Here is a 25,407-nt window from a genome sequence, read left to right on the forward strand (position 1 = left end):
CACCGCGTTGGCTGCGTCCCGACGCGCGGATCCGTCCGCACGTCTTTCATTAAAAAAATCTCCTTTAACAGTGGAATATCCGGATAAAATGCTGAAACCGACTTCTTCTGAAACTTCTCTGTTCTCTCACGACGTCCTGGATCAATAGAGCCTGAAATGTGGAGGTTTTCAGCTTGAACAGGCTGATGACGCCGCCTGAGAGCGCTGCGCGACGTCTCGCACCGTGAAAAGTCCTTAAAGCGACAGAATCACCTCAAAATCTCATCAGCCGTTAAAATTTTCACTGAAAACCAGCTTAATTTTTCGAACCGTGTCCACTTCGATGTGTCTCACAGGTTTAGAAAAAATTTTGATCAAACAACGCGCCAGTCTCTCAGCAACTTCTCAGACAAAGGAATTCCGACGAGGGGCTGGATGACTCCTCCTACAAGGAGTGCTCACAGGCGAATGACGTCACCGACAGGCGTGGAAAAACTCACGCATGCGCACGAGGGTTCAAGCATGTCTGACGTAAAAACATATGAATGAAATCCATATAGTTTTTGAAAAAAATAAAGAGGACCGTTACTTTTTGACAGCCCTCGTATATGTGTATATATATATATATGTGTGTGTGTGTGTGTGTGTGTGTGTGTGTGTGTGTGTGTGTGTGTGTGTGTGTGTGTATATATATATATATATATATATATATATATATATGTGTGTGTGTGTGTGTATGTATATGTAGTGGATTTCGATTATAACGGACAAAATTTGCAAGTCCACCTGAATCCATTATGTGAATTTTACTTGACTTCCATTGATAAAATGGACATTCGACAGAGGTTGTGGCAGTCTTGAAAAATGGTTGCCGTCTTGAAGTTTTGAGTCAGCAGCACTTTTTCCAACAGTGACCCTTAGAATATTTGCGCCACATTTTATGCGTGCATCACCATGTGAAGAATTATTTAATGGCTGCACTCAATGTAAATATCAGCTGATAATTTGAATATTGTTTGTTTGCCTTGTTTCTGCTTGAAAGTATTATTAAATGTGGTGTGTGTGCGTGTGTAAGTAACTTGAAATATTTACGCAGTTATTAATATTACGTTATAAATTATACATTTTAAAGTCCCAGTTTTAACTCTTTATTCATTGTACAAGTAAAACTAAAACAAATTTATGAAATTTACTTTTTAAAATGTGTTTAAATGTGCATTTCACTTTTTTGGGTGCTCTGCAATTAGTGAACAAATTTTCACACTTAGTGAAACATTTGTCCCAGTATGGAATGGTAAACGCTAACTGAATGTTGACAGATTTAGATTGATGGTTTTTAAAAACATTTTATGTTTAAACTTGTGATTGATGCTGGGTCTACGCTTGGGGTGTACTCTCATGACTTGTTTTGTAGATTTTATTTTTTAAAATGATGAAACACCTTGTTTGCAACTGAATAGTCATTTGTTTCCATTTGTGTTTCACAGTGATACTAACTTTCTGCGGCTGCACTCACAATGTGGGCCAAACACAGTTTTCAAGTGGCAAGTCAAACTCAGGTAATTTACTTATGTTTATAGTAGGGGTCGACCGATACGGATTTTTAAGGGCCGATATTGATACTGATTATCGGCAGGGTTTGGAGGTGGATACAGATATTTGAGGCCAATATTTGTTGGCAGTAAAAAGTGTAAAAGAAGTGTCAAAATTTAGTATAACATACTCTTAACATAAAACTTTCTTGAAATGTTTTGAAGCATATGTTTAATTGACAGAACCTTTCAACATGACCTTCACAAAAAAGTTCAATGAGCTATAAATAACATTGCTGTACTATATATAGTGTAAATAACATTACTATACTACTAAGAATGAATGCTTGTCAGAGTTCAGTGAAAATTTAATGTTACTCTTTAAATTATGTTGAACATAAAAATCCACCCTTGTTAAGTACTCGGGGGTGGGGGGGGGGGTAGTGTGATCAAACACTGATCAGATTGAGGGTGAACAATAGTTTAAGAGCCCTTAAAAATAAATTAATAGATACTTGTCTGCATCTGTTTCATTTCAGGAACCTCATCCAGCCTGAGCAGTGTAGCTACGCTTTCACTCCATCTCGACTGGACATCACCCTAAAGAAGAGGCACAACCAGCGCTGGGGGGGTCTAGAGGCCCCTGCAACACAAGGTCTGCTACCAGGCTTCTATACTATATGATCAAAGAAAAAGTAATGCTATCAGTAGCAGCTAATGCTGCTATTGAAGTATGATGATATGAATGCTGGTGTACAGCAGTGATGTAACAGGTTCAGTGTGTGTGCACAAGTGGAGACGGAGAAAAACTGGAGACACGCCGCTGTTTATTATTTAGAGGAAATGCCCACAGTTTATAACGTAACTGAAGCACCTCATGTAAAACTCAAGTTATCTGTGGTTGTGATTGGAGAAGCTATGCATTATGCAACTTTTAACTGTTTGTATCACCAGTCACAGCTTGATGGTGGAGTGGGCCGAAGAAGGATATTTATACAAGAAAAATGATCACATCCAAGCGCTGTGAAATTTCATATTTTCTTTTTAAGAAAATGCTTCTTTAGCCAGTTCTAATGGAGGAGGGTTTCCAGTTTGATGGGCTCAGGGTCTCATCACTGTTTTTTGCAGGTGATGTGGTCCTGTTGGCTTCATCGGCCGGTGACCTCCAACACTCACTGAATTGGTTCGTAGCCGAGTGTGAAGCAGCTGATATGAAAATCAGCACCTCTTAATCTGAGGCCATGGTTCTCAGCAGGAAACTGATGGATTGCCTACTCTGGGTAGGAAATGAGGTCTTGCCCCAAGTGAAGGAGTTCAAGTACCTCGGGGTCTCGTTCACGACTGAGGGGACAATGGAGTGTGAGATTGGCTGGAGAATCGGCACAGTAGGGGCGGTATTGCATTCGCTCTACCGTATTGTTGTGACGAAAAGGGAGCTGAGCCAAAAGGCACAGCTCTCAATCTACTGGTCAGTCTTTGTTCCTACTCTCACCTATGGCCATGAGAGTTGGGTCATGACAGACACAACTAGATTGAGGGTACAAGTGGCCAAAATGGTCTTCCTTAGGAGAGTGGCTAGTGTCTCCCTTTGAGATAGGGTGAGAAGCTCGGTCATCCATGGGGAGCTCGGAGTAGAGCCGGTGCTCCTTCGCGTTGAAAGGAGCCAGCTGAGGTGATTCAGGCATCTGGTAAAAATGCTTTCTAGGTGCCTCCCAAGGTAGGTACCCCAGGCATGTCCATCTGGGAGGAGACCTCGGGGAAGACCCAGGACTAGCTGGAGAGAACTGGTGGAGACAACTAGGGGATCAGATCATCTCCCCTCTGCTGTATGGTTTGGCAAAGAAAAGAAAGAATATTGATTATTTGGCCAAAATGGATATACATGATTGTTAAAAGTTTTAAAAAAATACTTCAACTTGTACTGAATTTAACTTAATCAAAATTACAATTGAAAAGTATTGCATTTTAATGAAAAGAATACCAAGTGCTACAAAACTGTTCACGTCCAGTCAAGATCAGTGCGCTGTTTGTGACCATTATCTTCTCACCACAAGCTCTGTTCTCCTGTTTAAGGTGCAGTGGGTGGTGCCAAGGTTGCTGTTGTCTCCAGCCCCGCCTGCATGGAGAAGAGCCAGCCAGGCAGCAGTGAGCATAACCTCCCATCGAAGGAGGAGCCTCCTCGTGTTGTAGAAGAGAAACCAAAGGCATCTAAAGTCTCACCCAGAGTGGAAGATGGAGGTCTGGACACTGTGGCTCCACACTCTGTCTGTGAACATGTTCCCATCTCTAAACCAGAGCACACCGTTACCACTGTGAGTCACAAAACAAAAATTTACATAAGATAAATGAAAAGCACAGAAAGACTACAGCACTGCTGTTTAACAGTGGCTGTGTAAGTAACAGTGAATGTTAAGTGGTAGTTACACCTCCATTATGGCTTCAAGAACATACATGTTCATCATTGTTTTGGCTGGTTAATATATTACAACATATTAGTTTCATCACCGCGAAATAAGCCATGCTGAAAAACTGAGGTTTGAGAGTAGTTAAGCCAAGTTCAGAAATGATTTAAAACACTGCAGCTTAATTTAGTTGCTGAAAAAAAGGGGAAAAAAAAAAAATATATATATATAAACTCACTGAACTAATATATTTATCTGGTGTTTGTCAGCCGAAACCCACCTGCATGGTGCAGCCGATGACTCATACTCCTGCCAGCCATGAGCCCCGTGACGAGGAGGAGGAGAAAAAGGTGTGCCTCCCTGGTTTTACAGGTTTGGTCAACCTTGGCAACACCTGCTTCATGAACAGCGTCATCCAGTCCCTGTCCAACACCAGAGAGCTCAGGGATTACTTTCATGGTAAACTCTTCCTTTGAAAAAAAAAATCATATTTATTTACTTATTGCTGTGTGTCTACCTGATCTTACTGTTTGTTGTATAAAAAGATGAAATTAGTAATTGCAATATTGAAATGCCCATCTAACATCACCAGATTTTGTCTAACAAACAGGCCAAACCCAAAGATATGCATCATGTGTGTATTTATATATGTTTAGATGGTCCTTATCAGTATGCCAAAATAAAAATGTGGCTTTCTTAAGGTGCTTCCTGACAGAATTGTTCATCTTGATGAGAAAATGTTTTGTGCAAAATGTTATATCTATACGACAAGGTTCTAGCTACAGTGGTCAGTTCCGCCCAGCACTGGAAATTTCCTCCTGGCTCTCGGGTTAAAATTTCCTCTCCCACCCAGCGCAGATTTTCCAAAAAAAAATGAACTGAAGTGTTGCTGAAAAATGCACCAATTTGATTGTATTTCAAGCTTATAGTGTCGTACTTTTGTTTTTATTTTGCAGTTTCAACCAAATAATTAAAGAAATAACAAATATATTTCTCATTTTCTAATGTTGAACAGCAGAATGGCAGAGTTTGCTGAAAGCAGCAGTTAGCTGCTTTCAGCACTTTAAACAGATCAGAACGGAGATGCTGTGCGTCTCAATCCACTGATTTAAAGGGGGAAAAAAAAAAACTTTGTTAAAATGTTTCATTAAAATAATCCAGAGTGTCAGTGTCGGCAGATGTTGACACATTCAGAAGTTTAAGGTTTATTTTACAGTTTAAAAGCTCCAGTTTCCGAAAAGCTCGGAGGAATGGTGAGAGCGATGGGGAGGAGGAGGGGGGAGGAGCAGGAGATAGTGTGCCTGCATTGTGACTGGCGACATGAGTCGAAAAAAAAATTGGTCATGTGACTCGTGGTGCCATCTTGGGTTCAAAATAGCACTCTCTGTTAATCTGTCTACATGTAAATCCAGCTATTTTATTTATTTATTTGCTGAAAATGCCGGGCTGTTATGCATTTGGAGGCACAAATAGACACAGCCGGGGCTTCAAAATGTACAGATTCCCTTCAGAGCTGAGCAGAAGAAAAATTTGGGAAAATAAGGGTGTGGATGGAAATGACTTCGTCAAAGTTTTGAGAGGTAAATTTATTGTTCAGTCCCATGTACAGTAAAACTCACCTAAACTGTCGTCGTATAAACCAGATATTCACAGTCAAAAAAGGTCCCAAATTTTTGTATTGTTTTCCATGTAGTAAACACTGTATATAACGGATTGTGTACAGCAGATTTTCGCTCACATCAGATAAAATGTCCTGTCCGATCACAATGTATTTCCATTAAAGCCACAGTCGATAAAAGAGAAAAATGTACAGCTTACCTTTCATTTGGAGGTGATGATTGTAGAAAGAAAAGCTTTTTGAGGGTCAAATTAGTCCAGAATAAAGAATAATCCAGAGACGGAGAACTTTAAACTGTCACGCGCATCATTGTATGACACAGAGCTGCAGCTGCATAAATCAGGCTTTAAATTAATTAAAAAAATCATCATAAATTGTAAATTTATGTAAATTTGATAGCTTAACTATTTTTATATTATTTTTATAGCACCTGTACCTGGATATGTTGCTGTGTTTGGTTAAATGATGTTAAAAAATGTTAAACACATTAGCGGTTCATTCAGTAGTTCAGTGCAGTTGGAACCAAAATGGCGCCATGTTTTGAGTTGACATCAGTGTCTCTATCAAGGCACACTAGTAGGAGAGCGTGGGGGGTGGGGTGGGGGGTTTGAAGGAGTCTCATTCAGCTCTTGTTCAAACAAGACAATTAGTGGTTATATTGTTGTTGTTTTTTTGTTGTTTTTATGTAGTGCTATCCCACTCAAATATGTTGGGGGGAAAAAAAACTGTCATAACAGAAAAACTGCCTGCTTCACTGGATTAAAGAATAAAAGAGTGCAAATGCTATATGCCCATCAAATATTAATGTGTTTTAACCTTTTCATGATTTATTCTATTAACTTAGACTTGGTCAGAAACATTTTAAAAAGAACTTTGGTTTTACAAATATTCCAGCATAAATGTCTTTTTTGTTGTTGTTGTTGTCTATTATTCTTGCTTTCAATGCATCTAAAACCACTCAAAATTGGTTAAAATAGGGCTTGCCAATAACGTTTTAGAGGTATGAAACCCTATAGCATCAGGGAGCTTTGCCTCCTTGACCCCAGCCAGGGGCCTCTGCACCCCCGGCCATGAGCTACGATCACGTAATTTACCCGGCACTAAAATGGTTCAAACTAGAATCCTGCTATACGACTATTCTACCAACTCCCACAAGCGGTATGCAAATACGCACATTAGTGCAAACCACCAATAGTAATGTACCTGTTCACAAATGAAATACAAATTGAAACAACAATCACTTAACCTTTAACTGACTATACAGGAGAGATTAAAGAGTATTACTTATTACTGTTCACTTATTTGGTCAAAACAAAGAGTCATGGTAGTGGTATTTGGTTCTGATTTTCTTCTCATCCGGGAACGGATGTCTATGCCACTCAACAACTTACAGCAACTGTTTGCCCTGCTGTTCATCCTTCGTTAGGATCTGATTGTCATCCTGGATAAGTGCAACTCCTCACTCAGAAAAATCATTGACAGCAGCAAAGTTATCCAGGACCTGCTGTGACCACTGGAATGATGGGTCATCCTCCCACTCTGAGGGGTCCTTGATGAGGAAGTCCAGGTTGACATTGAATGACTCAAAAAATACGATCTACGGCAGATGTAGCAAAATCTGCTACTAATGCCATTAATGAGCTAATGTATCCAGTCCATAACTGAAAATGTCACTTGCATATCACAAAAACAGGGGCCGGGCGGCAATACTTAATATTTTTCAAATCTCATGAAATTTCACCCCATTTATTTTTACCCCTAAAGAAATGAAAAATTGAAAAGCAATCAATCAATCAATTTTTTTATATAGCGCCAAATCACAACAAACAGCTGCCCCAAGGCGCTTTATATTGTAAGGCAAGGCCATACAATAATTATGTAAAACCCCAACGGTCAAAACGACCCCCTGTGAGCAAGCACTTGGCTACAGTGGGAAGGAAAAACTCCCTTTTAACAGGAAGAAACCTCCAGCAGAACCAGGCTCAGGGAGGGGCAGTCTTCTGCTGGGACTGGTTGGGGCTGAGGGAGAGAACCAGGAAAAAGACATGCTGTGGAGGGGAGCAGAGATCGATCACTAATGATTAAATGCAGAGTGGTGCATACAGAGCAAAAAGAGAAAGAAACAATGCATCATGGGAACCCCCCAGCAGTCTACGTCTATAGCAGCATAACTAAGGGATGGCTCAGGGTCACCTGATCCAGCCCTAACTATAAGCTTTAGCAAAAAGGAAAGTTTTAAGCCTAATCTTAAAAGTAGAGAGGGTGTCTGTCTCCCTGATCTGAATTGGGAGCTGGTTCCACAGGAGAGGAGCCTGAAAGCTGAAGGCTCTGCCTCCCATTCTACTCTTACAAACCCTAGGAACTACAAGTAAGCCTGCAGTCTGAGAGCGAAGCGCTCTATTGGGGTGATATGGTACTACGAGGTCCCTAAGATAAGATGGGACCTGATTATTCAAAACCTTATAAGTAAGAAGAAGAATTTTAAATTCTATTCTAGAATTAACAGGAAGCCAATGAAAAGCACCTTGAAAAAGCTGAATATAAAAAGTTCTAAAATCATCCTCTTTAAACTCTACAGCATATCTCTACAACTTGATATACATTAAATAAAAATATAAAAGCCAAGATGATGGGTTGCATAAGTAATGGCCCCCTTTGGTATAACACATTTAATAAGTTTTATTGCCAGTTTTCTTCAGACAAGTCAGAGGATGGATACATGTACATTTCCAAGTCACTGAATATGTCTTGGTCTTTATTTACATCAGTTGTGAGGAAATACAAACAGTATGGCACTCTATGGTAAATCTTCTCAAAAACTGAGTGATTGTACAAGGAGTCATGTGAGGAAAGCCATAAAGACACCCAGACAACCCAGAAGTTGTTGTAGGCTTCTGTGACTGTGTTTAGAGAAATTGTGCACAGTGAAAGTTTTGCATCATCAGTAGTGCAGCTTATGAAGTGGTATAGAGGAGGATATATATATACATACATGAGGTCTGTTAGAAAAGTATCAGACCTTTTTATTTTTTTTCAAAAACCATATGGATTTGAATCACGTGTGATTGCATCAGCCAAGCTTGAACCTTCATACGCATGCATGAGTTTTTTCACGCCTGTCGGTTGCGTCATTCGCCTGTGAGCAGGCTTTGTGTGAGCAGTGGTCCACCCCTCTCGTCTGATTTTTATTGCGAATAAATGTCTGAACGATTTGGAGCTTTGCTGCATCAATTTTTCCAGAAACTGTGAGAGACCTCCAGGTGGACACCATTCAGAAACTTCTGTTGGCTTTCAGGGACGATTTTATGGGGATTACACAGATTAAGGAGTGCTCCAGCTGGTTTAAAGACCGCCCACAGCTGCCATGCGGCACCGCAGCGACGCGCGGAATTCCTCCACTCCTCTTTCCATGACAAAAACTCATGTAACAGTGGAATGTGCTGTTCATTTCTAAACTGGACGCTGTGTTTTATCCGGGACGTCCTCTGACTAGCACAGGAATTGCGGAAGACATGGACATCAGCACTTTTTCGGCACATTGAGACAGATGTGTGGAGGAATTCCGTGCGTCGCTGTGGAGCCCCATGGCGCAAAGCAATGCCGTGATGAAGCCTCACAGGACATGTTCTGGCATGTCCAGGCTCATCCACAATTTCTCGGTTAGTCACACGACTGAAAACCCACCGACAGCCGTCTGAAAACCATCTCAAAGCCGTCCTGTGAGACCAACACCGCGGTGGTTTTGTGCAGCGCCATGAACGGCACGGTGGCGCATCCGTCCTCTTTTCTTTCCATGAAAAAAAAACTCCTGTAATGGAATGTGCCGAAAAAGTGCTGATGTCCACGTCTCATGCCATTTTTGTGTAAGTCAGACGACGTCCCGGATCAACAAAGCCGTCATGTCGGAAATGATCTGGTTGATTCAGCCTGTCGATCGGCGTTCGGAGCGCGGCGTGCTCTCAGCAGCTGTGGGTGGTCTTTAAACCGGCTGGAGCACTCCTTAATCTGTGTAATCGCCATAAAATCGTCCCTGAAAGCCAACAGAAATTTCCGAATGGTGTCCACCTGGAGGTCTCTCACAGTTTCTGGAAAAAATTGATGCACCAAAGCTCCAAATCGTTCAGACATTTATATGGTTTTTGAAAAAAATAAAAAGGTACGATACTTTTCTAACAGACCTCGTATATATATATTTTATTTATTTATTTATATTTTAACCAGAAGATACATCTCAGATGCAAGCCTAGATTTGATCTTTTTAGGGGAAACAAAATTATTTTCTGCTCCACTCTACTATGAAGCTAAGGTGACTCCGTAATGAATTCTAATTCAAAAAATGAATTCAACTTCAAATAATGAATTCAATAGTGCAACGCATTATTGCACGCTTTTATTTTAAAAGTACTGCTATATGCACAAAAGTGCAATAACCTTTGGTTTACCAGCACTTTAAACAAAGGAAGTGGCTATTCGTAGGTAACCATTGTAATTCCAAAGTCTGTTTGTACGTAGCGCAGCCTGGTTTGGGGTAGGGGTTATGGTTAGCATTAGTGGTTGTGGTTAACACAGTTTAGGAATCTATGTAGCAATAGTAAATACATGTGCAATGACATAGCCTCATGATCAGGTGATCTATATTGATCAATGATAGACGTCCTGTAGTCTCCAGTGAGAGCAACAGTTGATGTACGTTCTAACGTCGTCGCTTTTGTCGTGCTCTCTTTTTCATACAACTCCTGTAATCTTTGTGTATTCTTTTCAAGATGGTGCGTCTTGAGGAAGGCTCATCCTAAGAATGTTCTTCAGGCCAACCATGATATTTGTTAGCTTGTCCTGCTTTTGATTTTCTATATTTCACTGTCACGCTGTATCCAACATAGACTGCCGAAGCCTCCCTCCACTGTTTGTTTGAGTGGGTGATTTGCTCACATCAACAGTGTGCTGCACCGGAATACTTGAAGTCTGAAGTATCACTTGATAATTCCGACTTGAAGTACTCCGGTCTTCAGAAAATTCAACTTTGTTGGTTACAAATAATTTTGGTTCTATCAACTCTGCTGATTTAAAATGAAAACGTCCATGTAAGAGTGTGCTACCATTCTCCATTTTTTTGTCCCCGTCAGTTCCTTTCTGTTTCTGTTCATGTGAGCACTGCGGCAGTCTTAAGCCCACCCCAAGTGCTCTTGTTGGTTGCGACATGATGTCAACCATCCCAAACCAGTCCTGATCAACATCTCACCCGTCTGTATGCCTGTTCAGTCAGTGAGCAACGGACTTTCAAAATAATGGTAATAAAAAAACTGCATTAATGCGCATTCACATAATTGCTGCCCTTAGTTAATCAATAAATGCGATATGTTCAGATTTTCCATGGCTTATATTCTCAATTTAATTTATTTATATAACGCTTAATCACAACAGAGTCGCCCCAAGGTATTTCACATGGACGATGCCTAACCTTACCATCCCCCTGAGCAAGCACATAGGTGCCAGTAGTAAGTAAAAAAAACTTTCTCTGGCATTTTTTGAGGCAGAAACCTCAAGCAGACAAGACTCAGAGGGGTGATCAACTGCGTATGCCTTTCTAATGGTAACAAAGAGCAGATAAACAAAGTGCAAACAAAGAATCATCAAATATGCTAAACAAAGTCCACATCAGATTCCATTTAAAAAGTTCCAATTCGGTGTTGATTTAAATGTTTTAAATCAGCGTCCATTTTGGATAGGAGTCATGGGTAAGTATGTGGCTGGGCCTTCGTCCAGGGGTCGAGAAGGCGGCATCACAGTCTCGGTCCCAAATGTGGCAGCTACACCTCAAACACAGAGGAAAAAGAGCACTACCAATCAGCTGGTACTAACAGCTCATAATGTACTAGTTCCCAGTAGTAAACCAACAGAGTAGAACAGTGGTTACTAATGTGGTCACTGGCAGCTAGCCCTTTGCTTCACTACCAGACCCAGAATTCAGATATGAAGCTGAGACATCCTCCATTATTTATGACAAAAAATGGAGGTAAAAAATGGTTCAGTACAACACAAATATGCTAGTCATACTAAAGGGAAAACAGATGAGTCTTTCATCTAGACTTGACTGACTACAGAGTCGGACTGTTTTATCTTTTATCTCTTATCTCAGGAAGCAGATTGTTCCACAGAACAGGTGCGTAAGAGAAAGTTCTTTGGCCTGCTGACTTCTGCGATGTGTATAATCTTGCATCCTGAGAATGCAGAGCACGTGGCAGTACGCAAGGCTTAATTAGGTCAGCCAGATAGGAAGGCGCGAGTCCATGAAGGCTTTTGTATAACAGTAAGTAACAGCAATTTGAACCAGCTGTTGACCTCTAATGCTGGACTGTGGAAAGCCAGTGAATAGGACATTGCAGTAATCCAAGCTAGAAGATCTGGATCTGAGTCTCGGCATCAGCCACAGACAGGATTGGATGAATCCTCCCAATACTATCATGGTGGAAGAAAGCAAACCTCATGATTTCTGTAATGTGTAGGTCAAAGGACATTGTGGGATTAAAGATCACCCCAAGGTTTTTCACTTTATCACTATGAGTCTAACACACGTGTTGGCATTAGCTGGTCAGACTGAGACCTGTGTCTTGAAGGATCAATGACCTTCTTCCTCATCTTGCCACAATGTAAACGTAAGAAGTTGCTAGACATCCAGCTTTTCACTGAAGTCAGGCAGTCCTCGAAAGTCTTGTGTGCATGCGATTGATTGAGATTGATTTCATGAAGGAGATTAGGTTTCTATATGGTTGCCATATTAAGAAAAAGAACACAATGATCACTCTACCAGCTTTCCCCTCACTTTTTAATTGTGTAATTTTGGTAGTTTTCACATGTTCGTTCAGACATGCTAAAGTGTTCTTTGACCTTTTGTTTGGTTTCCACTTTTTTCCCCCTGAAAATTACCTCTGGGAAGAGATGCGATTCGTTTGATATCATGCATTTTTTTTATTTGTTTGTTTTGCTTTCCTGCAGATCGAGCATTTGAGGCAGAAATCAACTGCAACAATCCACTCGGAACAGGAGGGAGGCTAGCAATTGGCTTTGCTGTGCTTCTCAGGGCCCTTTGGAAGGGAACACATCATGCCTTCCAGCCATCAAAACTCAAGGTATGAAAGCACTATCACTTAGGTTTCATTTATATGAAATGTGTCCTTGTTTTGTCATTATTCGGCCACTACAAAGTACTTTACCTGATGAAACTGTTTTTATTCATCGTGCTTCATGTGTTTGTCATCTTTTGAATTTCATGAAATTGATGTAATATTTAATATTTGAGCTTTCAGTGGGCAAAACATGTGCCCCCAAACCTATTACAGTGGTATTAACTTTTATTTCTGATTTTCTCTATTTTAATTTCTTCCAACTACACAGGCAATTGTTGCCAGCAAAGCTAGTCAGTTTACAGGTTATGCTCAACATGATGCTCAAGAATTCATGGCTTTTCTGCTGGATGGCCTTCATGAGGACTTGAACCGAATCCAGAATAAACCATACACGGAGACTGTGGACTCTGATGGACGGCTAGATGAAGTAGGTGCCCCCCCCCCCCCCAAAAAAACCCCTCCAAAACTGTCAGGTTTAATATCTGTAGAGGTGGTCAGTAATATTTGGCAGGAAAATACACTGCATGAGCATAGCTGGTTTGGTTGTTAATATTGGAATCACAGAATGATCTGAGCTGCTGGTGATACATCCCAATAATGATGTAGCATGACAAAACAACCAGAAATAGGAACGTTAGGCCATCACTCTCATCAACAGTTAAACATACAGTTTGTGACAAATGTACCTCTGACCACAACATACACACCGAACTCTCATCAGAGTCCGGAAAGGTAACCAATACAGTGGTCCCCCTCATTAGTGGCCACTCGTGAGAGGGGCCATCCCACATACGTGGTCACATTTCTACTGCAGCAACTGTTTTTCTATCGATTTCACCTCTCAAGAGCAGCCACCCTCAAACGTGTCAGTGGCCCACTCAAAATGATATAAAATCCCCTCAGCAACAGCCATTCCACGGAAATTCCCTACTGGGTTTTCCCACAGAAGTCGCATCCAAACTCTCCTGCGAATGTGAGCTCACGAGATTACTCCAGTAAACAAAAGACCAAAGAAAAATGGCTCCTGTCATGGAAAAGAAGTTTTAATGTTATAGTAAAAGAAAAGGTGAAAACAAAAGATCGAAGAAAAATGTCTCCCTTTGGCAAAACTCCTGCATCTCAGAAAAGAAAAGCTTTAACATTCAAAGACAAGGTGAAAGTCATTCGTTTGAATGAGAAAGGAGAAGGTTCCCAAAAGTTAGCTTTTGATTTCAGTGTTGGTAATATGCAGATCAACAATATTCATACAACAGTGAAGATACACTACAGGAAGAAACTCTTGTGTCATGTCCTGATGGTAATGAATTAAGTTTCTGTGGCATCACGTGCTGCCAGGCAAATTAAAGATTTTATGTGCTAAACTGTTTTGTGGACTGATCTTGTTTTGATTTTGTATCATTTTCAGGGTTCCCGCCAGAGCAGTTGAGCATAGGGGGCCCCTGTGCTGTGATTTGGATCCCCTATGCTGTGATTTAGCCAGGATAGGGGGCTTTCTGTTTTTTTTTTTGTTTTTTTTTTTTAGAAAATGTCGCACGTTAGTTAACATCCAAGTTAGCAATGCAAAGTGGTCCTGAAAATGCAGGTAATAGTGTTTCAGAGGGTTATAAATTTCAAAATGTTCTTGGGGGGATGCCCCCAGACCCTCCTACAATACTTGCGCCTGAAATACTCGTCACACAGCTATACCTCGCTAAGTCTCCCCCTATGCTGTGGAAAAAATCCCAGTGAGAACCCTGATTTTTGTGACTTTATAGGATGCAGTTCTTGTGCTGTGATGTTTTGGACTGAGACTGAGTGGAAGACATTATGTTAAATCTGTCATCTTTTCCCCCATACTTCATGCTTTTAACAGTATGTTATCGAGCACTGTACACATGCTGGATTTTGTCTCCCCTCAGCAAAGGCCACCCCTCTGATTTGGCCAGTTTTAGTCTGCAGTTCAGGTGGCCTTAATGGAGGGCGACCACTGTATCGGATTTAGATCTGTATAGAACATAATGTACATACTCTCCATCCTCCATCCACCCACTTTTCGCTATTGCCATTTTATTTTACACACCTTATACTGTTAATAATTTCATTGCACGGTTATAGTTAATTGCACTTTGTATTGTTTATGCTTCTTTTACACTTTGTAAAATTACACTGTCATCATACTGTCTGGGCCAAAATGCAATCATTTTATTTATTATTCCTTACTTTGTCCTTGTCCTGTTTATATCTAATTTATGATGAGCAAGGGTCACTACAGTTGAATTCCTTGTATGTGTTGACATACTTGGCCAATAAAATATAGTACATTTTCTTTAAATTTAATGATTTGTAGTTTATATATAATGGCCGTCTGGAAAGATCTTTTTATTACATTGTAAATTACACACTTATTTTTATTTTATTTTTTTTCCCCCTTTTATGTAGTTCCAAAATTGAATTTAATGGGTGTAGTATTGACTGAGAACAGAAACATTGCCATGGGCTAATCAGCTATATAATATTGGATAAGGCAGTCTAAAAGCAATCAGTCTAAATTGTCATCAGTGCTGTCTGGTAGCATTGGGAAAATCACTATGAACGTCAGTAGGCACATTTACCAGCCTCAATGTAAGTATGCTTTTTTTAAAATAAAGAATTACAGGTAAGCCCAGTTAACATGCGTGATTTGGGGTCCACAAAATTGTACCGCAAGTTATCTCAAACCGTGAGCTGAGGTTGACCCCAAAAAAAAAAAAAAATTAAAATCAGCTGACCTTGCCATGTGTGTAATTCCTTCCTGGATTGTGATAATTTCTTCATCTGGAGTGGGTTTGGGATTTTTTTCTTTCTCCTCTGGCTGCTGTGCATCAGCAATGAGGATTTTGTCTGTGTGGACTATTCCTGGCAAGTCAGAGTTTTTGGAAAAACTTAGAATCGTCATTAATCTTCCGCACAGAATTGTCCGTCCTCATTGCTGACTTGCAGCAGCCGGAGATGGAAAAAGAAGAAATAATCATCCAGAATCGTCCGCACTGACTATCCCTCCCAAAAATGGTAAAATCCAAATTGGCTTTTATACAGGAGTCTGAATTTTCGGGGTCCACAACTTGACCGCAAGTGAAGCTGAATTGTGGCTTACTTGTGTGTATATTTGGCTGCTTACCTTCGTGTCTCGCTGTTGGCCAGTGTTGCTGTCCACAGAGGTGTTACAAGCTGCTTGTTGATGAGGTGCTGTCTTACAGAACAAGCCCTTTGAAATCTAAAATGATGACCACCAAAACATCAAAATATAGATCCAAGGTTAAAAAATTCTAGGCAGCTGCATTGTCATGCTCCAACTGACTCTGTAGTCAACAGAAAACATGAATAAAAGTGATGGTTTTTGTAATGTCACAAATTGTGGATGTTCATCAAGAGTAGGAAAAATGGAAAATGTGTGTCAACACTGAAGAAACTTCAGTGACGTGTGCAATATGGCGTAATACCATATCCCTTAGTATTTTTTCCGAAGATTATCATGCTGTCAGTCTTGTCCCACCCCATTCCTTCTCATCTCAGTGAAATCACCTGTTCTGGTGATGATTTGTAAGAAGATGCACCTTGTTGGCTGTTCATCTGGACACTGTGGGCCAACCCGGTTTCCCTGAAGGAAAATTCAGTGTTGAACACATTGACTGTCTTTTGTGTTGAATCTTTTGAAGTGGCGGGCCACTTTTAAATTTTTCTCTGGTGTTCAGGTGGTTGCAGAGGAGGCTTGGCAGAGACACAAAATGAGAAATGACTCCTTTATAGTGGACCTCTTCCAAGGCCAGTTCAAATCCAAGCTCGTCTGTCCTACATGTTGCAAGGTAACTCTTTCTATGACAGATCAGCTCATCTGTTTAACAATGGGTATTACATAATTCTATGATTATTAGTTTCCCCTTTATTCTGTGACAACAGATTTATTTCCTCTCTTTTGCTTATACATATTTTTTCCTTCATTCCTTACCTACTTCTTCAGGTCTCTATCACCTTTGATCCTTTCCTTTACCTGCCAGTCCCCTTGCCCCAGAAACAAAAGGTGCTCTCAGTTTTCTACTTTGCTAAAGAACCTCACAAAAAACCTGTCAAGGTAAGATAAAGTAACTGGTATATACAGTGCATCCTCCATTGTCACAATTGCTTCATTCAACAATGAATAACATTAACTTCCCACTTTTGTATGATTAAATGTACAGATGTTTTATCAGTATTCTGTGGGAGCCATTCTTTAATGTACTGTCTGTCTGTCAGTTCCTGGTGAGTGTGAGCAAGGAGAACTCTAGCACTGCTGAAGTCCTCGATTCCATCTCCAAAAACGTGAGGGTCAAACCGGAGAACCTCAGACTGGCAGAGGTTAGCGTCAAATAAAGTTTTGCTGTACTTCTAATGTTAATGTGGAGCTCAGTGCAATAAATGTAGTAGAGGTGAAAATTAAAATTCTATTTTGTTTCCTCTTCTGAACAGGTGGGAAAGTGTCGGTTCCAACGCATTTTCTTACCGTCACATTCTCTCGACACAGTGTCCTCCTCCGACATGTTGTTCTGTTTTGAGGTGTTGTCTAAAGATCTGGCCAAGGAAAGAGTGTTTTTGTTCCAAGTACAGCAGGTAATAAATCTCAAGTTCTGATTCCATGTTTTAGTTGAGTAATTATTTGGTGTATTTTTCCCCCCAGTGTTCAGATTTATAAAAATCCCTTTCTTAAAGCTCAGTTGTAAGTTGTTCACCTAAACATCAGAAGAATAAACTCATTGCATAGATGCTGCATGAGTAACCTGAAATTCTTACAAAGCAATTTTAAAAGCATTTTCACACCTGTAGATCATTTATTTGGTTCAGGACCAGGGACTAAAATTTGACATTATGGCACTTCTCACTTGGTGTGTTTTTTTTTTTTCATCTGACAGCGTGTCTAAAGGTGACGAAAATATGAATAGTGACACATGAGCATTCTGTCCAATTATTCAGAGGTACTGTTTATGTTTTAGGGTAGAGGGCACAGTGGCAATTTCGGGGGTGGTGTTTGTGTGTGTGGGGGGGGGGGTTTAGGTGGAGGTACTAGCTTTAGCGCCGCTGCTAGCTCAGCTGGTTTAGCCAGGTGAGGTCCAGGAGAAAGAAAACATCTTCATTTGCTGGCAGTTCCATACAATGTAGCAATTCTATTGAAATGTATATGTCTTTTTTTCAAAAAGAAAAGTTTATATATATATATATATATATATATATATATATATAGTGCATCCAGAAAGCATTCACAGCGCTGTTTTTGTATGTTATAGCCTTAAATTCATTTTTTCCCACTAAATTCTACACACAATAGCCTTAATTACACTGTGAAAAATGTTTTTGAGATTTTTGCAAATTTATTAAAAGTAAAAAACTAAGAATTCACACGTACATAAGTATTCACAGCTTTTGCTATGAAGCTCAAAATTGAGCTTAGGTGTGCATCCTGTTTCCACTGATCATTCAGTTCATTTTCAATATGTTTAATTCATACAGCACCAAATCACAACAAAGCTGCCTCAAGGCACTTCACACAATTAAGGTCTAACCTTACCAACCCGTAGCGCAAGCACACAGGTGACAATGGTAAGGAAAAACTCCCTCTGATGTTGAGGAAGAAACCAAGCAAACCAGACGCAGTGACCCACTTATTAGACTATTCTAACAGTTAGAAGGTTTCTACAATTTGTTTTACCAAGCTAAAGACACACAAAACAGCAAAACCAGAATAGCATCAAAACAAAGTGCTTTATTTAGATGAGCCCTGGGATGCGGGTCCAACGACCATTAAGTCATCGTGTAGGCGTATGTTCCAAAAGCAGACTGCAGTGTGTTGCTTCAGCCAGGGCATGATCAACCTTGAGATGTTTCTACAGTTTAATTGGAGTCCACCTGGGGTAAATTCAGTTGATTGGACACAATTTGGAAAGGCACACACCTGTCTACGTATACGGTCCCACAGTTGACAGTGTATGTCAGAATGCAAACCAAGCATGAAGTCAAAGGAATTGTCTGTAGATCTCCAAGACAGGATTGTCTCGAGGCACAAATCTGGGGAAGGGTACAGAAACATTTCTGCTGCTTTGAACGTCCCAATGAGCACAGTGGCCTCAATCATCTATAAATGGAAGAAGTTCTGATCCAACAGTACTCTTCCTAGAGCTGGTGGCCCTTCTAAACTGAGTGATCGGGGGAGAAGGGCCTTAGTCAGGGAGAAGACCATGAACCTGATGGTCACTCTGTCAGAGCTCCAGAAGGACAACCATCTCTGCAGCAGTCCACCAATTAGGCCTGTATGGTAGAGTGGCCAGACGAAAGCCACACCTTAGTAAAAGGCACACGGCAGTCTGCCTGGACTCTCAGACCATGAGAAACAAAATTCTCTGGTCTAATAAGGCAAAGATTCAAGTCTTTGGCATGAATGCCAGACGTCATGTTTGGAGGAAACAGGCACCATCCCTACAGTGAAGCATGGTGGTGGTAGCATCATGCTGTGGAGATGTTTTTCAGTGGCAGGAACTGGGAGACTAGTCAGGATTGATGGAAAGATGAATGCAGCAATTTGAGACATCCTGGGTAAAAACCTGCCCCAGAGCGCTCTTGACCTCATACTGATGTACTGTTCATCTTTCATCAGGACAATGACCCTGAACCATGGATTAAAGTTCTCCGTCACCACGACGGATTTCCGTCATTTGTAAAATTTAACTACACATACGCGCGCACGTGGTGTCATGCGTGTTTTGGGGCCAAAATATGATATTCTTACTGTCAAAGCAACATCCCATTCTGCACTATTCAAAGCAGCAGCAATGTCAGCGTGTATGGTGCCGCACAGTGGAGGAAGGGACTGTGTGAATTTTCACTCCTCTCCGCTCTGTTTCCTGCTTGCTATAAGCCACAATCCTTCTCCTCCCTGTCTTTGTGGGAACATTGGCAGACCTTCTCCAAGTAGAGCAGGGTGTGGCTTTGCTTTGAACCAATGTAGCAATGCTTTGATCTGCTCTTTTGGTTCTTTGTTTTATTTTGCTTTATCTTAATTTTCCCCCGCTAAAACCCTAAAGAGCATATGTCTGTGAGTAATATTTACCTTTACCTACCTGTTATGGTCTTCTGAAACAGTTGATAGGTGTATTTTATAGCCCAGACCTGAATCTCTACACCTCTACACCTACGACTGCAGACCGGCCCACAAGAACAACCTTATCGTCAAGTTTGCAGACGATACCACAGTGGTCGTCTCATCTCCGGAGGTGATGAGACTGCCTACAGAGAGGAGATCTGGCAGCCTGGTGCTAAGAGAACAACCTCGCTCTGAACACTAGGAAGACCAGAGAGATCATCATTGACTTCAGGAAACACTGCACCGACCCTGCCCCCCTTCTCATCAGCGGCGAGTGTGTGGAAAGGGTCCACACCTTCAGGTATCTCGGCGTTCTCATCTCAGACTGCATCTCCTGGTCCAACAACATCTCCTCTATCCTCAAGAAGGCTCAGCAGCGGCTACACTTCCTGAGAGTCCTCAGGAAGTACAACCTCAACACCGACCTGCTGCTGGCCTTCTACCGTTCATCCATTGAGAGCCTGCTGACATACTGCATCAGAGTATGGTTTGGCAGCATTACCGCTGCTGACAGGGAGAGAATGCAGAGGGTTGTTAAGGCAGCACAGAAGATCATCGGCCGCCCTCTCCCCTCCCTGTTGGACATTTACACCTCCCGCTACCTCAGCAGAGCCAACGCGATCTCCAAAGACTGCTTTCACCCTGGCTCTGCCCTGTTTGACCTGATGCCCTCAGGGAGGCGCTACAGGCTCACAAGGACAAAAACAAACAGGCTGAAAAACAGTTTCTTCCCCAAAGCCATAACCACATTGAACTCTAGCATGCACTGATCCTCCTTGTGCAATCCTAACCATGTGCAATAAACCAATCACCCATGGGCAATATACATTTCTGTGCAATATATTTATATCCTAGCCGCACCTTGCACTAGTGTCAATTGTATATATATTTTTCCTTACACTGTTGAATTTTTCTTTACATCTTGTTTTTGATACATACTCTTGCACTATTTTTATTTTTATTCTATTTTATTGCACTGCAACTGGATGGCCCTAATCTCGTTGTACCAATGTATAATGACAATAAAAGGCATTCTGATTGATTCTGATTAAAAACGGGACCGATGCTAACGTGTTAGCATGTCTATGGCGTTTTCAGTGGGCTTCATACCTATTAAAATTCACCAGAATACACAAAATTTGAATTACTCAGTGGTTGAGAGTTTCTGTAGGCATCTAAAAATGCGTTTTAAAGGCCTTTTAATAACTCACTTCAAGAAATAATGGTAAAACTCACATGTATGTAAAAAACAAAAAATGTAAAATGATTAATTGAAAAAATAGTCAACCGATTAATCGATAACTAAAATAATCGTTAGTTGCAGCCCAAGTTTGTTTTACGAATGAGAGCATTTTTCTGATTAAATGTGAATAAGCCAGTTTTGAGTTTCTCAGTGCACATGCGTTTTCAAAATGGATGACTGTTACTTTGTGCAGAGCAGAACAACGTCAGTTGCTTTAGGCTCTAATTTTGTATTTTATTGACTGTACAACCAGCAACACAGCACCTTTTTGGTGCATTTATTGGAATGGACCTGATAAAAATACTACAGAAGACAAAGAATTTTTACTTGACAGTTTGAAGTGAGTTTTCTTTGTTTCAGAAGGCTTCATATCCATTACAATTCACTAGAATACACAATTTGAATTGCTCTTTTAAAAATGTTCTGGGGGAGATCCCCCAGACCCCCCAGAGTCAAGACTACCCCCCCCCCCCCCACCACCCTTTTATGTACCTTTATTTTCAGGTTTTGCATTCTTTTTATGCTTTGTCTCTTTCTCCTTAGAAGCCATTTAGAATAGATTTGTATACTGTATAATGTGTTTATTGTATTTATGGAGGAAAAAAAGAGTGTGTGCCCCCACTACGCCACATTTTAGGAAATTGCTGGCATTGATTTTTGCCAGGAAAAAAATTCAGTCAGATGAAAATTTATTGCTTTAACCCATGCCCTAAGCATACAGCCAGTATATCAAAGGAGTGGCTTCAGGACAACTCTGTGAATGTCCTTGAGTGGCCCAGCCAGAGCCCAGACCTGAATCCGATTGAACATCTCTGGAGAGATCTGAAAATGACTGTTCCCCACCCAACCTGATGGAACTTGAGAAGTGCTGCAAAGAGAAATGGGCAACACTGCCCAAAGATCAGTGTGCCAAGCTTGTGGCGTCATATTCAAGAAGACTTGAGGCTGTAATTGCTGCCAAAAGTTCATCAACAAAGTATTGAGGACAAAGTGTGAATACTTATGTACATGTGATTTTTTTTTTTTTTTTTTTTTTAGTTCTTTATTTTTAATAAAGTTGCCAAAAAAAAAAAAAATTCATGTTGTGTGGAGGTTTTGGGTGGAAAAATTAATTTACTCCATTTTGGAATGATGGGGGAAAATTGACTCTTTTTTGGAATGAGAGGGGAAATTAATTTGCCTGTAACTTAGCAATGTGGAAAAAGTGGAGTGCTGTGAATATTTTCCAGATGCACTGTATATTGTTTAAAGCAGAACAATAATATTTGGTATGCAAAATACACATGTAAAATTAAAATGTTGACTTAATCATCCTGGAGAATTTGTTGACCATGTCTGTTCACTCTTCAGAGACTCCAGGTCCCCAACATCCCCATCTCAAAATGTGCAGCCTGCCATAAGCCTCCACTACCTGATGAAGACAAGCTGAAACGATGCACCCGCTGCTACCGTGTGGGCTACTGCAATCAGTGAGTGTGACAAGAAAATCATATCAGCATTGCACAGTAACTTGGCAGATACACAAAAGAGATTGGTTAGTTGGAGAAAAATGTTTATCCGGCGCGCACACACGAGATTGACTCAGTCATCTTTCACTTTTTCAGTGAGCGTTAACTCGTGTTCTTCGCTCCCCAGGGTATGTCAGAAGAACCATTGGCCCAATCATAAGGGTCTGTGTGGACCTAACACAGAGAATGTGGGTCTGCCCTTCCTGGTTAGTGTGCCAGAGTCACGACTCTCCTATGACCGACTCACCCATCTACTCGAAGGCTACTCAAGGTACGCATCTAGTTTTAATAATAATAATAATTTTATATATATAGCACTTTTATAAAAATGAAAAACAAAAACAAACCAAGTCACTCACAAATGAATAAAAAATAAAATCACTCACTCACTAATCTTCAACCACTTATCCAGGATTGGGTCGCAGGGAAAATCATTTTTTAAGTGTGAAAAAGCTTTGACGTTGCCAGTATATTGTACTTCATAGTGTTGGGCTATGTGGACAAAATTGATTTCTTTATCATTTTATCGTATCAGTCATACTGTATGTCATGATTCTAAATTGTCTTTATCCCTGGAGACCCACACACACTTCTATTAAACACAACACAAGCAACAATACAAAATTATGAGGCAGGAGGAAAATCTAATATTCCTCATATTTATTTTTGACATTTTTAATGTCTAGTGTCAGTAGAATTGGCAATAACTGGCAGATAGTGAGATATATCCCTGGAGAACATATTAAGCACTGGTGAATACTGGAGTGGCAGCCAGACAGTGCAAAAACTCAGGATGGTCAAGTCGTGTGTGTTAAACAAAGCACTGGACATCTGCTAGACCAAGTCATGGGTCTGGGCACGCCACAACCAACCGTCTCGATTGCTCTGTTCATGAATTGCCTGCCAGATGAATACACAGTATATGTGATGTTGGATATGATGCCTCATATCCAACATCATATCCATATCCAGCTGCCTCATTTAAGTTTTCTTTAGTGTTGGAGTCATGAATTTCACAAAACGCTTCATTACTTGAAGTGTCATAATCCTGTCTTTTCGAGCTGCTCCTGTTCAGTGTCACTGTAGTTGTCATCATAGTGACATCTGGTCCTCCAACTAGTAGCTTAATGCTATAAGTAAGTCCCTTCGGCTGCTCTCTTGTTTTCACTCTGGATCACCACAGCAGATCCGAGGTGGAACTGCATGTCGATTTGGCACAAGTTTTACACCGGATGCCCTTCCTGACGCAACTCCATGTTACGTGGAGAAAGCAGAGATGGGGTTTGAACTGGGAGCCTTCTGCACTGAAACCAAGCGCACTAACCACTTGGTCACCATCCCTGCTCCCACCAGCATAATACTGTAACATATTAAAAGTTGATCCTTTTGGTTTCTTCAGCAAGTGATTTTGTTATTATTGATTAGATATATAGAATGCCTCCAAATCAACTAGCACCAAGTTCAGTTAAATTGTCGTAAACTGTAAATCTCACCAATGTCTTTTTCATTACAGGTTTTCGGTCAATGTATTTCAGCCTCCTTTCCAATCAGGTAGGAGTTCCCCTGAGACTCTGCTGTGCCGGGCAGACCTGCCACCAATGACAGCAGGTACTCCTGATGGTCTGGGACCAGGCGAGGAGGCCCTGAACAGTTGTCGCTCTGTCGCATCAGGCAGTTTGGAGAACCACTCAGTGGCACCTGAATCTCAGGCAGATCATGCTCAGGCCTCGGCCCACCATTGCGGGGACTCTGGTTCCTTCTCCTTGTCGCAGACTTCAAATTCTACTGCACAGACTACAGACTCAGGATTCTCAGAGCCACCCTCTTCCACTTCCTGCTACTCTTTGGACCCCCACACTGAAAAGGAGACATCCTGTGAGAAGGCAGTACGGCCAGAAGGTAATTGAAAGTAATTCTGCTATACCTATCTTATCTTAAATAAATTCATACATATATATAAATATTTCTTGGTGCTTTATGAACCCCCTGGTATGACATACGCGGGATATAGCGATTAGCCAATATCATTTATATTTAGCATAAAGGTGTACTTGGGTGATTCCCCTGATACTTTGTAGTATTGATTTGTGGGGTCCCGGACGATATGTCATCTCTTAATGACTCTTGGGTGTGTTTTTTTTTTTTGTTTTTTTTGCAGCTGCTGTAACAGGGTATCAACAGCCATGTGAATCACCTTCAGGTCATGCCAGTCAGTTCTATATCACTTGCCTGGACTCCAGCAGCAAGGACCAGAGGCTGGATGAGAAAGGTACAGAATGAGTCACTACTTTTCATTACTTTCTTCAAAGTTAAATCCATTGATGTTGTTTATATACACAGCCAGCCCAAACCATTAAGAAAATATACAAATTTTAAATTGGCAGCAGTGATTTGCTGCCCCTTTGTTTCTCAAAATAAATTAGAAGGATAACACAAAACCACCATTAAACTATCACAGTGTCTGGCAGTGAAACATGTTGACAAAAACAATGGCTGTAACAACAGCAAAGATGTGAACAGAGACACTTCATTTGTAGTTTTATTAGTCGTTCTCTATATTTTTCATCTTTTTTCTGTTGTTCTGGAGTATCTAATTTTTATAACTAGAAGCACTCAGAGAGTGCAAACCTCCGCCAAGGCCATGGGGTCACTGATGCCATAACATCTACATGCCGTGGAATCATTGAACCTAAAAAAGTCTAACAATGATGTTTGCTCAGTAGTTAAAAAAAGGTTTCATCTGCTGTGACTGGATAGCATGTATCCTTAGTGCTTGGCATCACAGTTTATTGCAACTTGCACCTTTCCCAGAAGCTACTGTCATCTGAGCACTGATATTGATATTGCATGTGCTTATAGACAAAAACAAATAAGAGAC

At 40.8% G+C, this 25,407-nt stretch overlaps 1 protein-coding gene and 1 long non-coding RNA gene across 7 annotated transcripts in view; one reads left to right on the forward strand and one right to left on the reverse strand.

Annotated features, from left to right (window-relative positions):
* The window catches only part of usp19 (ubiquitin specific peptidase 19), a 152,297-nt gene that overhangs the window by 82,159 nt on the left and 44,731 nt on the right, over nucleotides 1-25,407 (forward strand). For 3 of the 6 annotated variants that reach the window (XM_034172162.1, XM_034172158.1, XM_034172159.1), the window contains 14 exons: nucleotides 1,467-1,538; nucleotides 2,051-2,166; nucleotides 3,585-3,823; nucleotides 4,183-4,372; nucleotides 12,525-12,658; nucleotides 12,924-13,082; nucleotides 16,366-16,476; nucleotides 16,632-16,742; nucleotides 16,904-17,005; nucleotides 17,117-17,257; nucleotides 22,372-22,490; nucleotides 22,657-22,800; nucleotides 24,043-24,428; nucleotides 24,688-24,798. In XM_034172162.1, the coding sequence (XP_034028053.1) occupies nucleotides 1,467-1,538; nucleotides 2,051-2,166; nucleotides 3,585-3,823; nucleotides 4,183-4,372; nucleotides 12,525-12,658; nucleotides 12,924-13,082; nucleotides 16,366-16,476; nucleotides 16,632-16,742; nucleotides 16,904-17,005; nucleotides 17,117-17,257; nucleotides 22,372-22,490; nucleotides 22,657-22,800; nucleotides 24,043-24,428; nucleotides 24,688-24,798 (2,135 nt within the window). The remainder of the gene's footprint in view (nucleotides 1-1,466; nucleotides 1,539-2,050; nucleotides 2,167-3,584; nucleotides 3,824-4,182; nucleotides 4,373-12,524; nucleotides 12,659-12,923; nucleotides 13,083-16,365; nucleotides 16,477-16,631; nucleotides 16,743-16,903; nucleotides 17,006-17,116; nucleotides 17,258-22,371; nucleotides 22,491-22,656; nucleotides 22,801-24,042; nucleotides 24,429-24,687; nucleotides 24,799-25,407) is intronic. The other 3 variants (XM_034172163.1, XM_034172160.1, XM_034172161.1) reach the window with 2 other exon arrangements.
* On the reverse strand, nucleotides 16,608-16,956 carry LOC117512174. The gene is made up of 2 exons (XR_004561230.1): nucleotides 16,847-16,956; nucleotides 16,608-16,792 (listed from the first exon to the last, which is right to left on the reverse strand). It is a non-coding gene; the product is annotated as an uncharacterized LOC117512174 (long non-coding RNA).

Source organism: Thalassophryne amazonica, chromosome 6 (assembly GCF_902500255.1).
Source record: "Thalassophryne amazonica chromosome 6, fThaAma1.1, whole genome shotgun sequence".
Lineage (NCBI taxonomy): Eukaryota > Metazoa > Chordata > Actinopteri > Batrachoidiformes > Batrachoididae > Thalassophryne > Thalassophryne amazonica.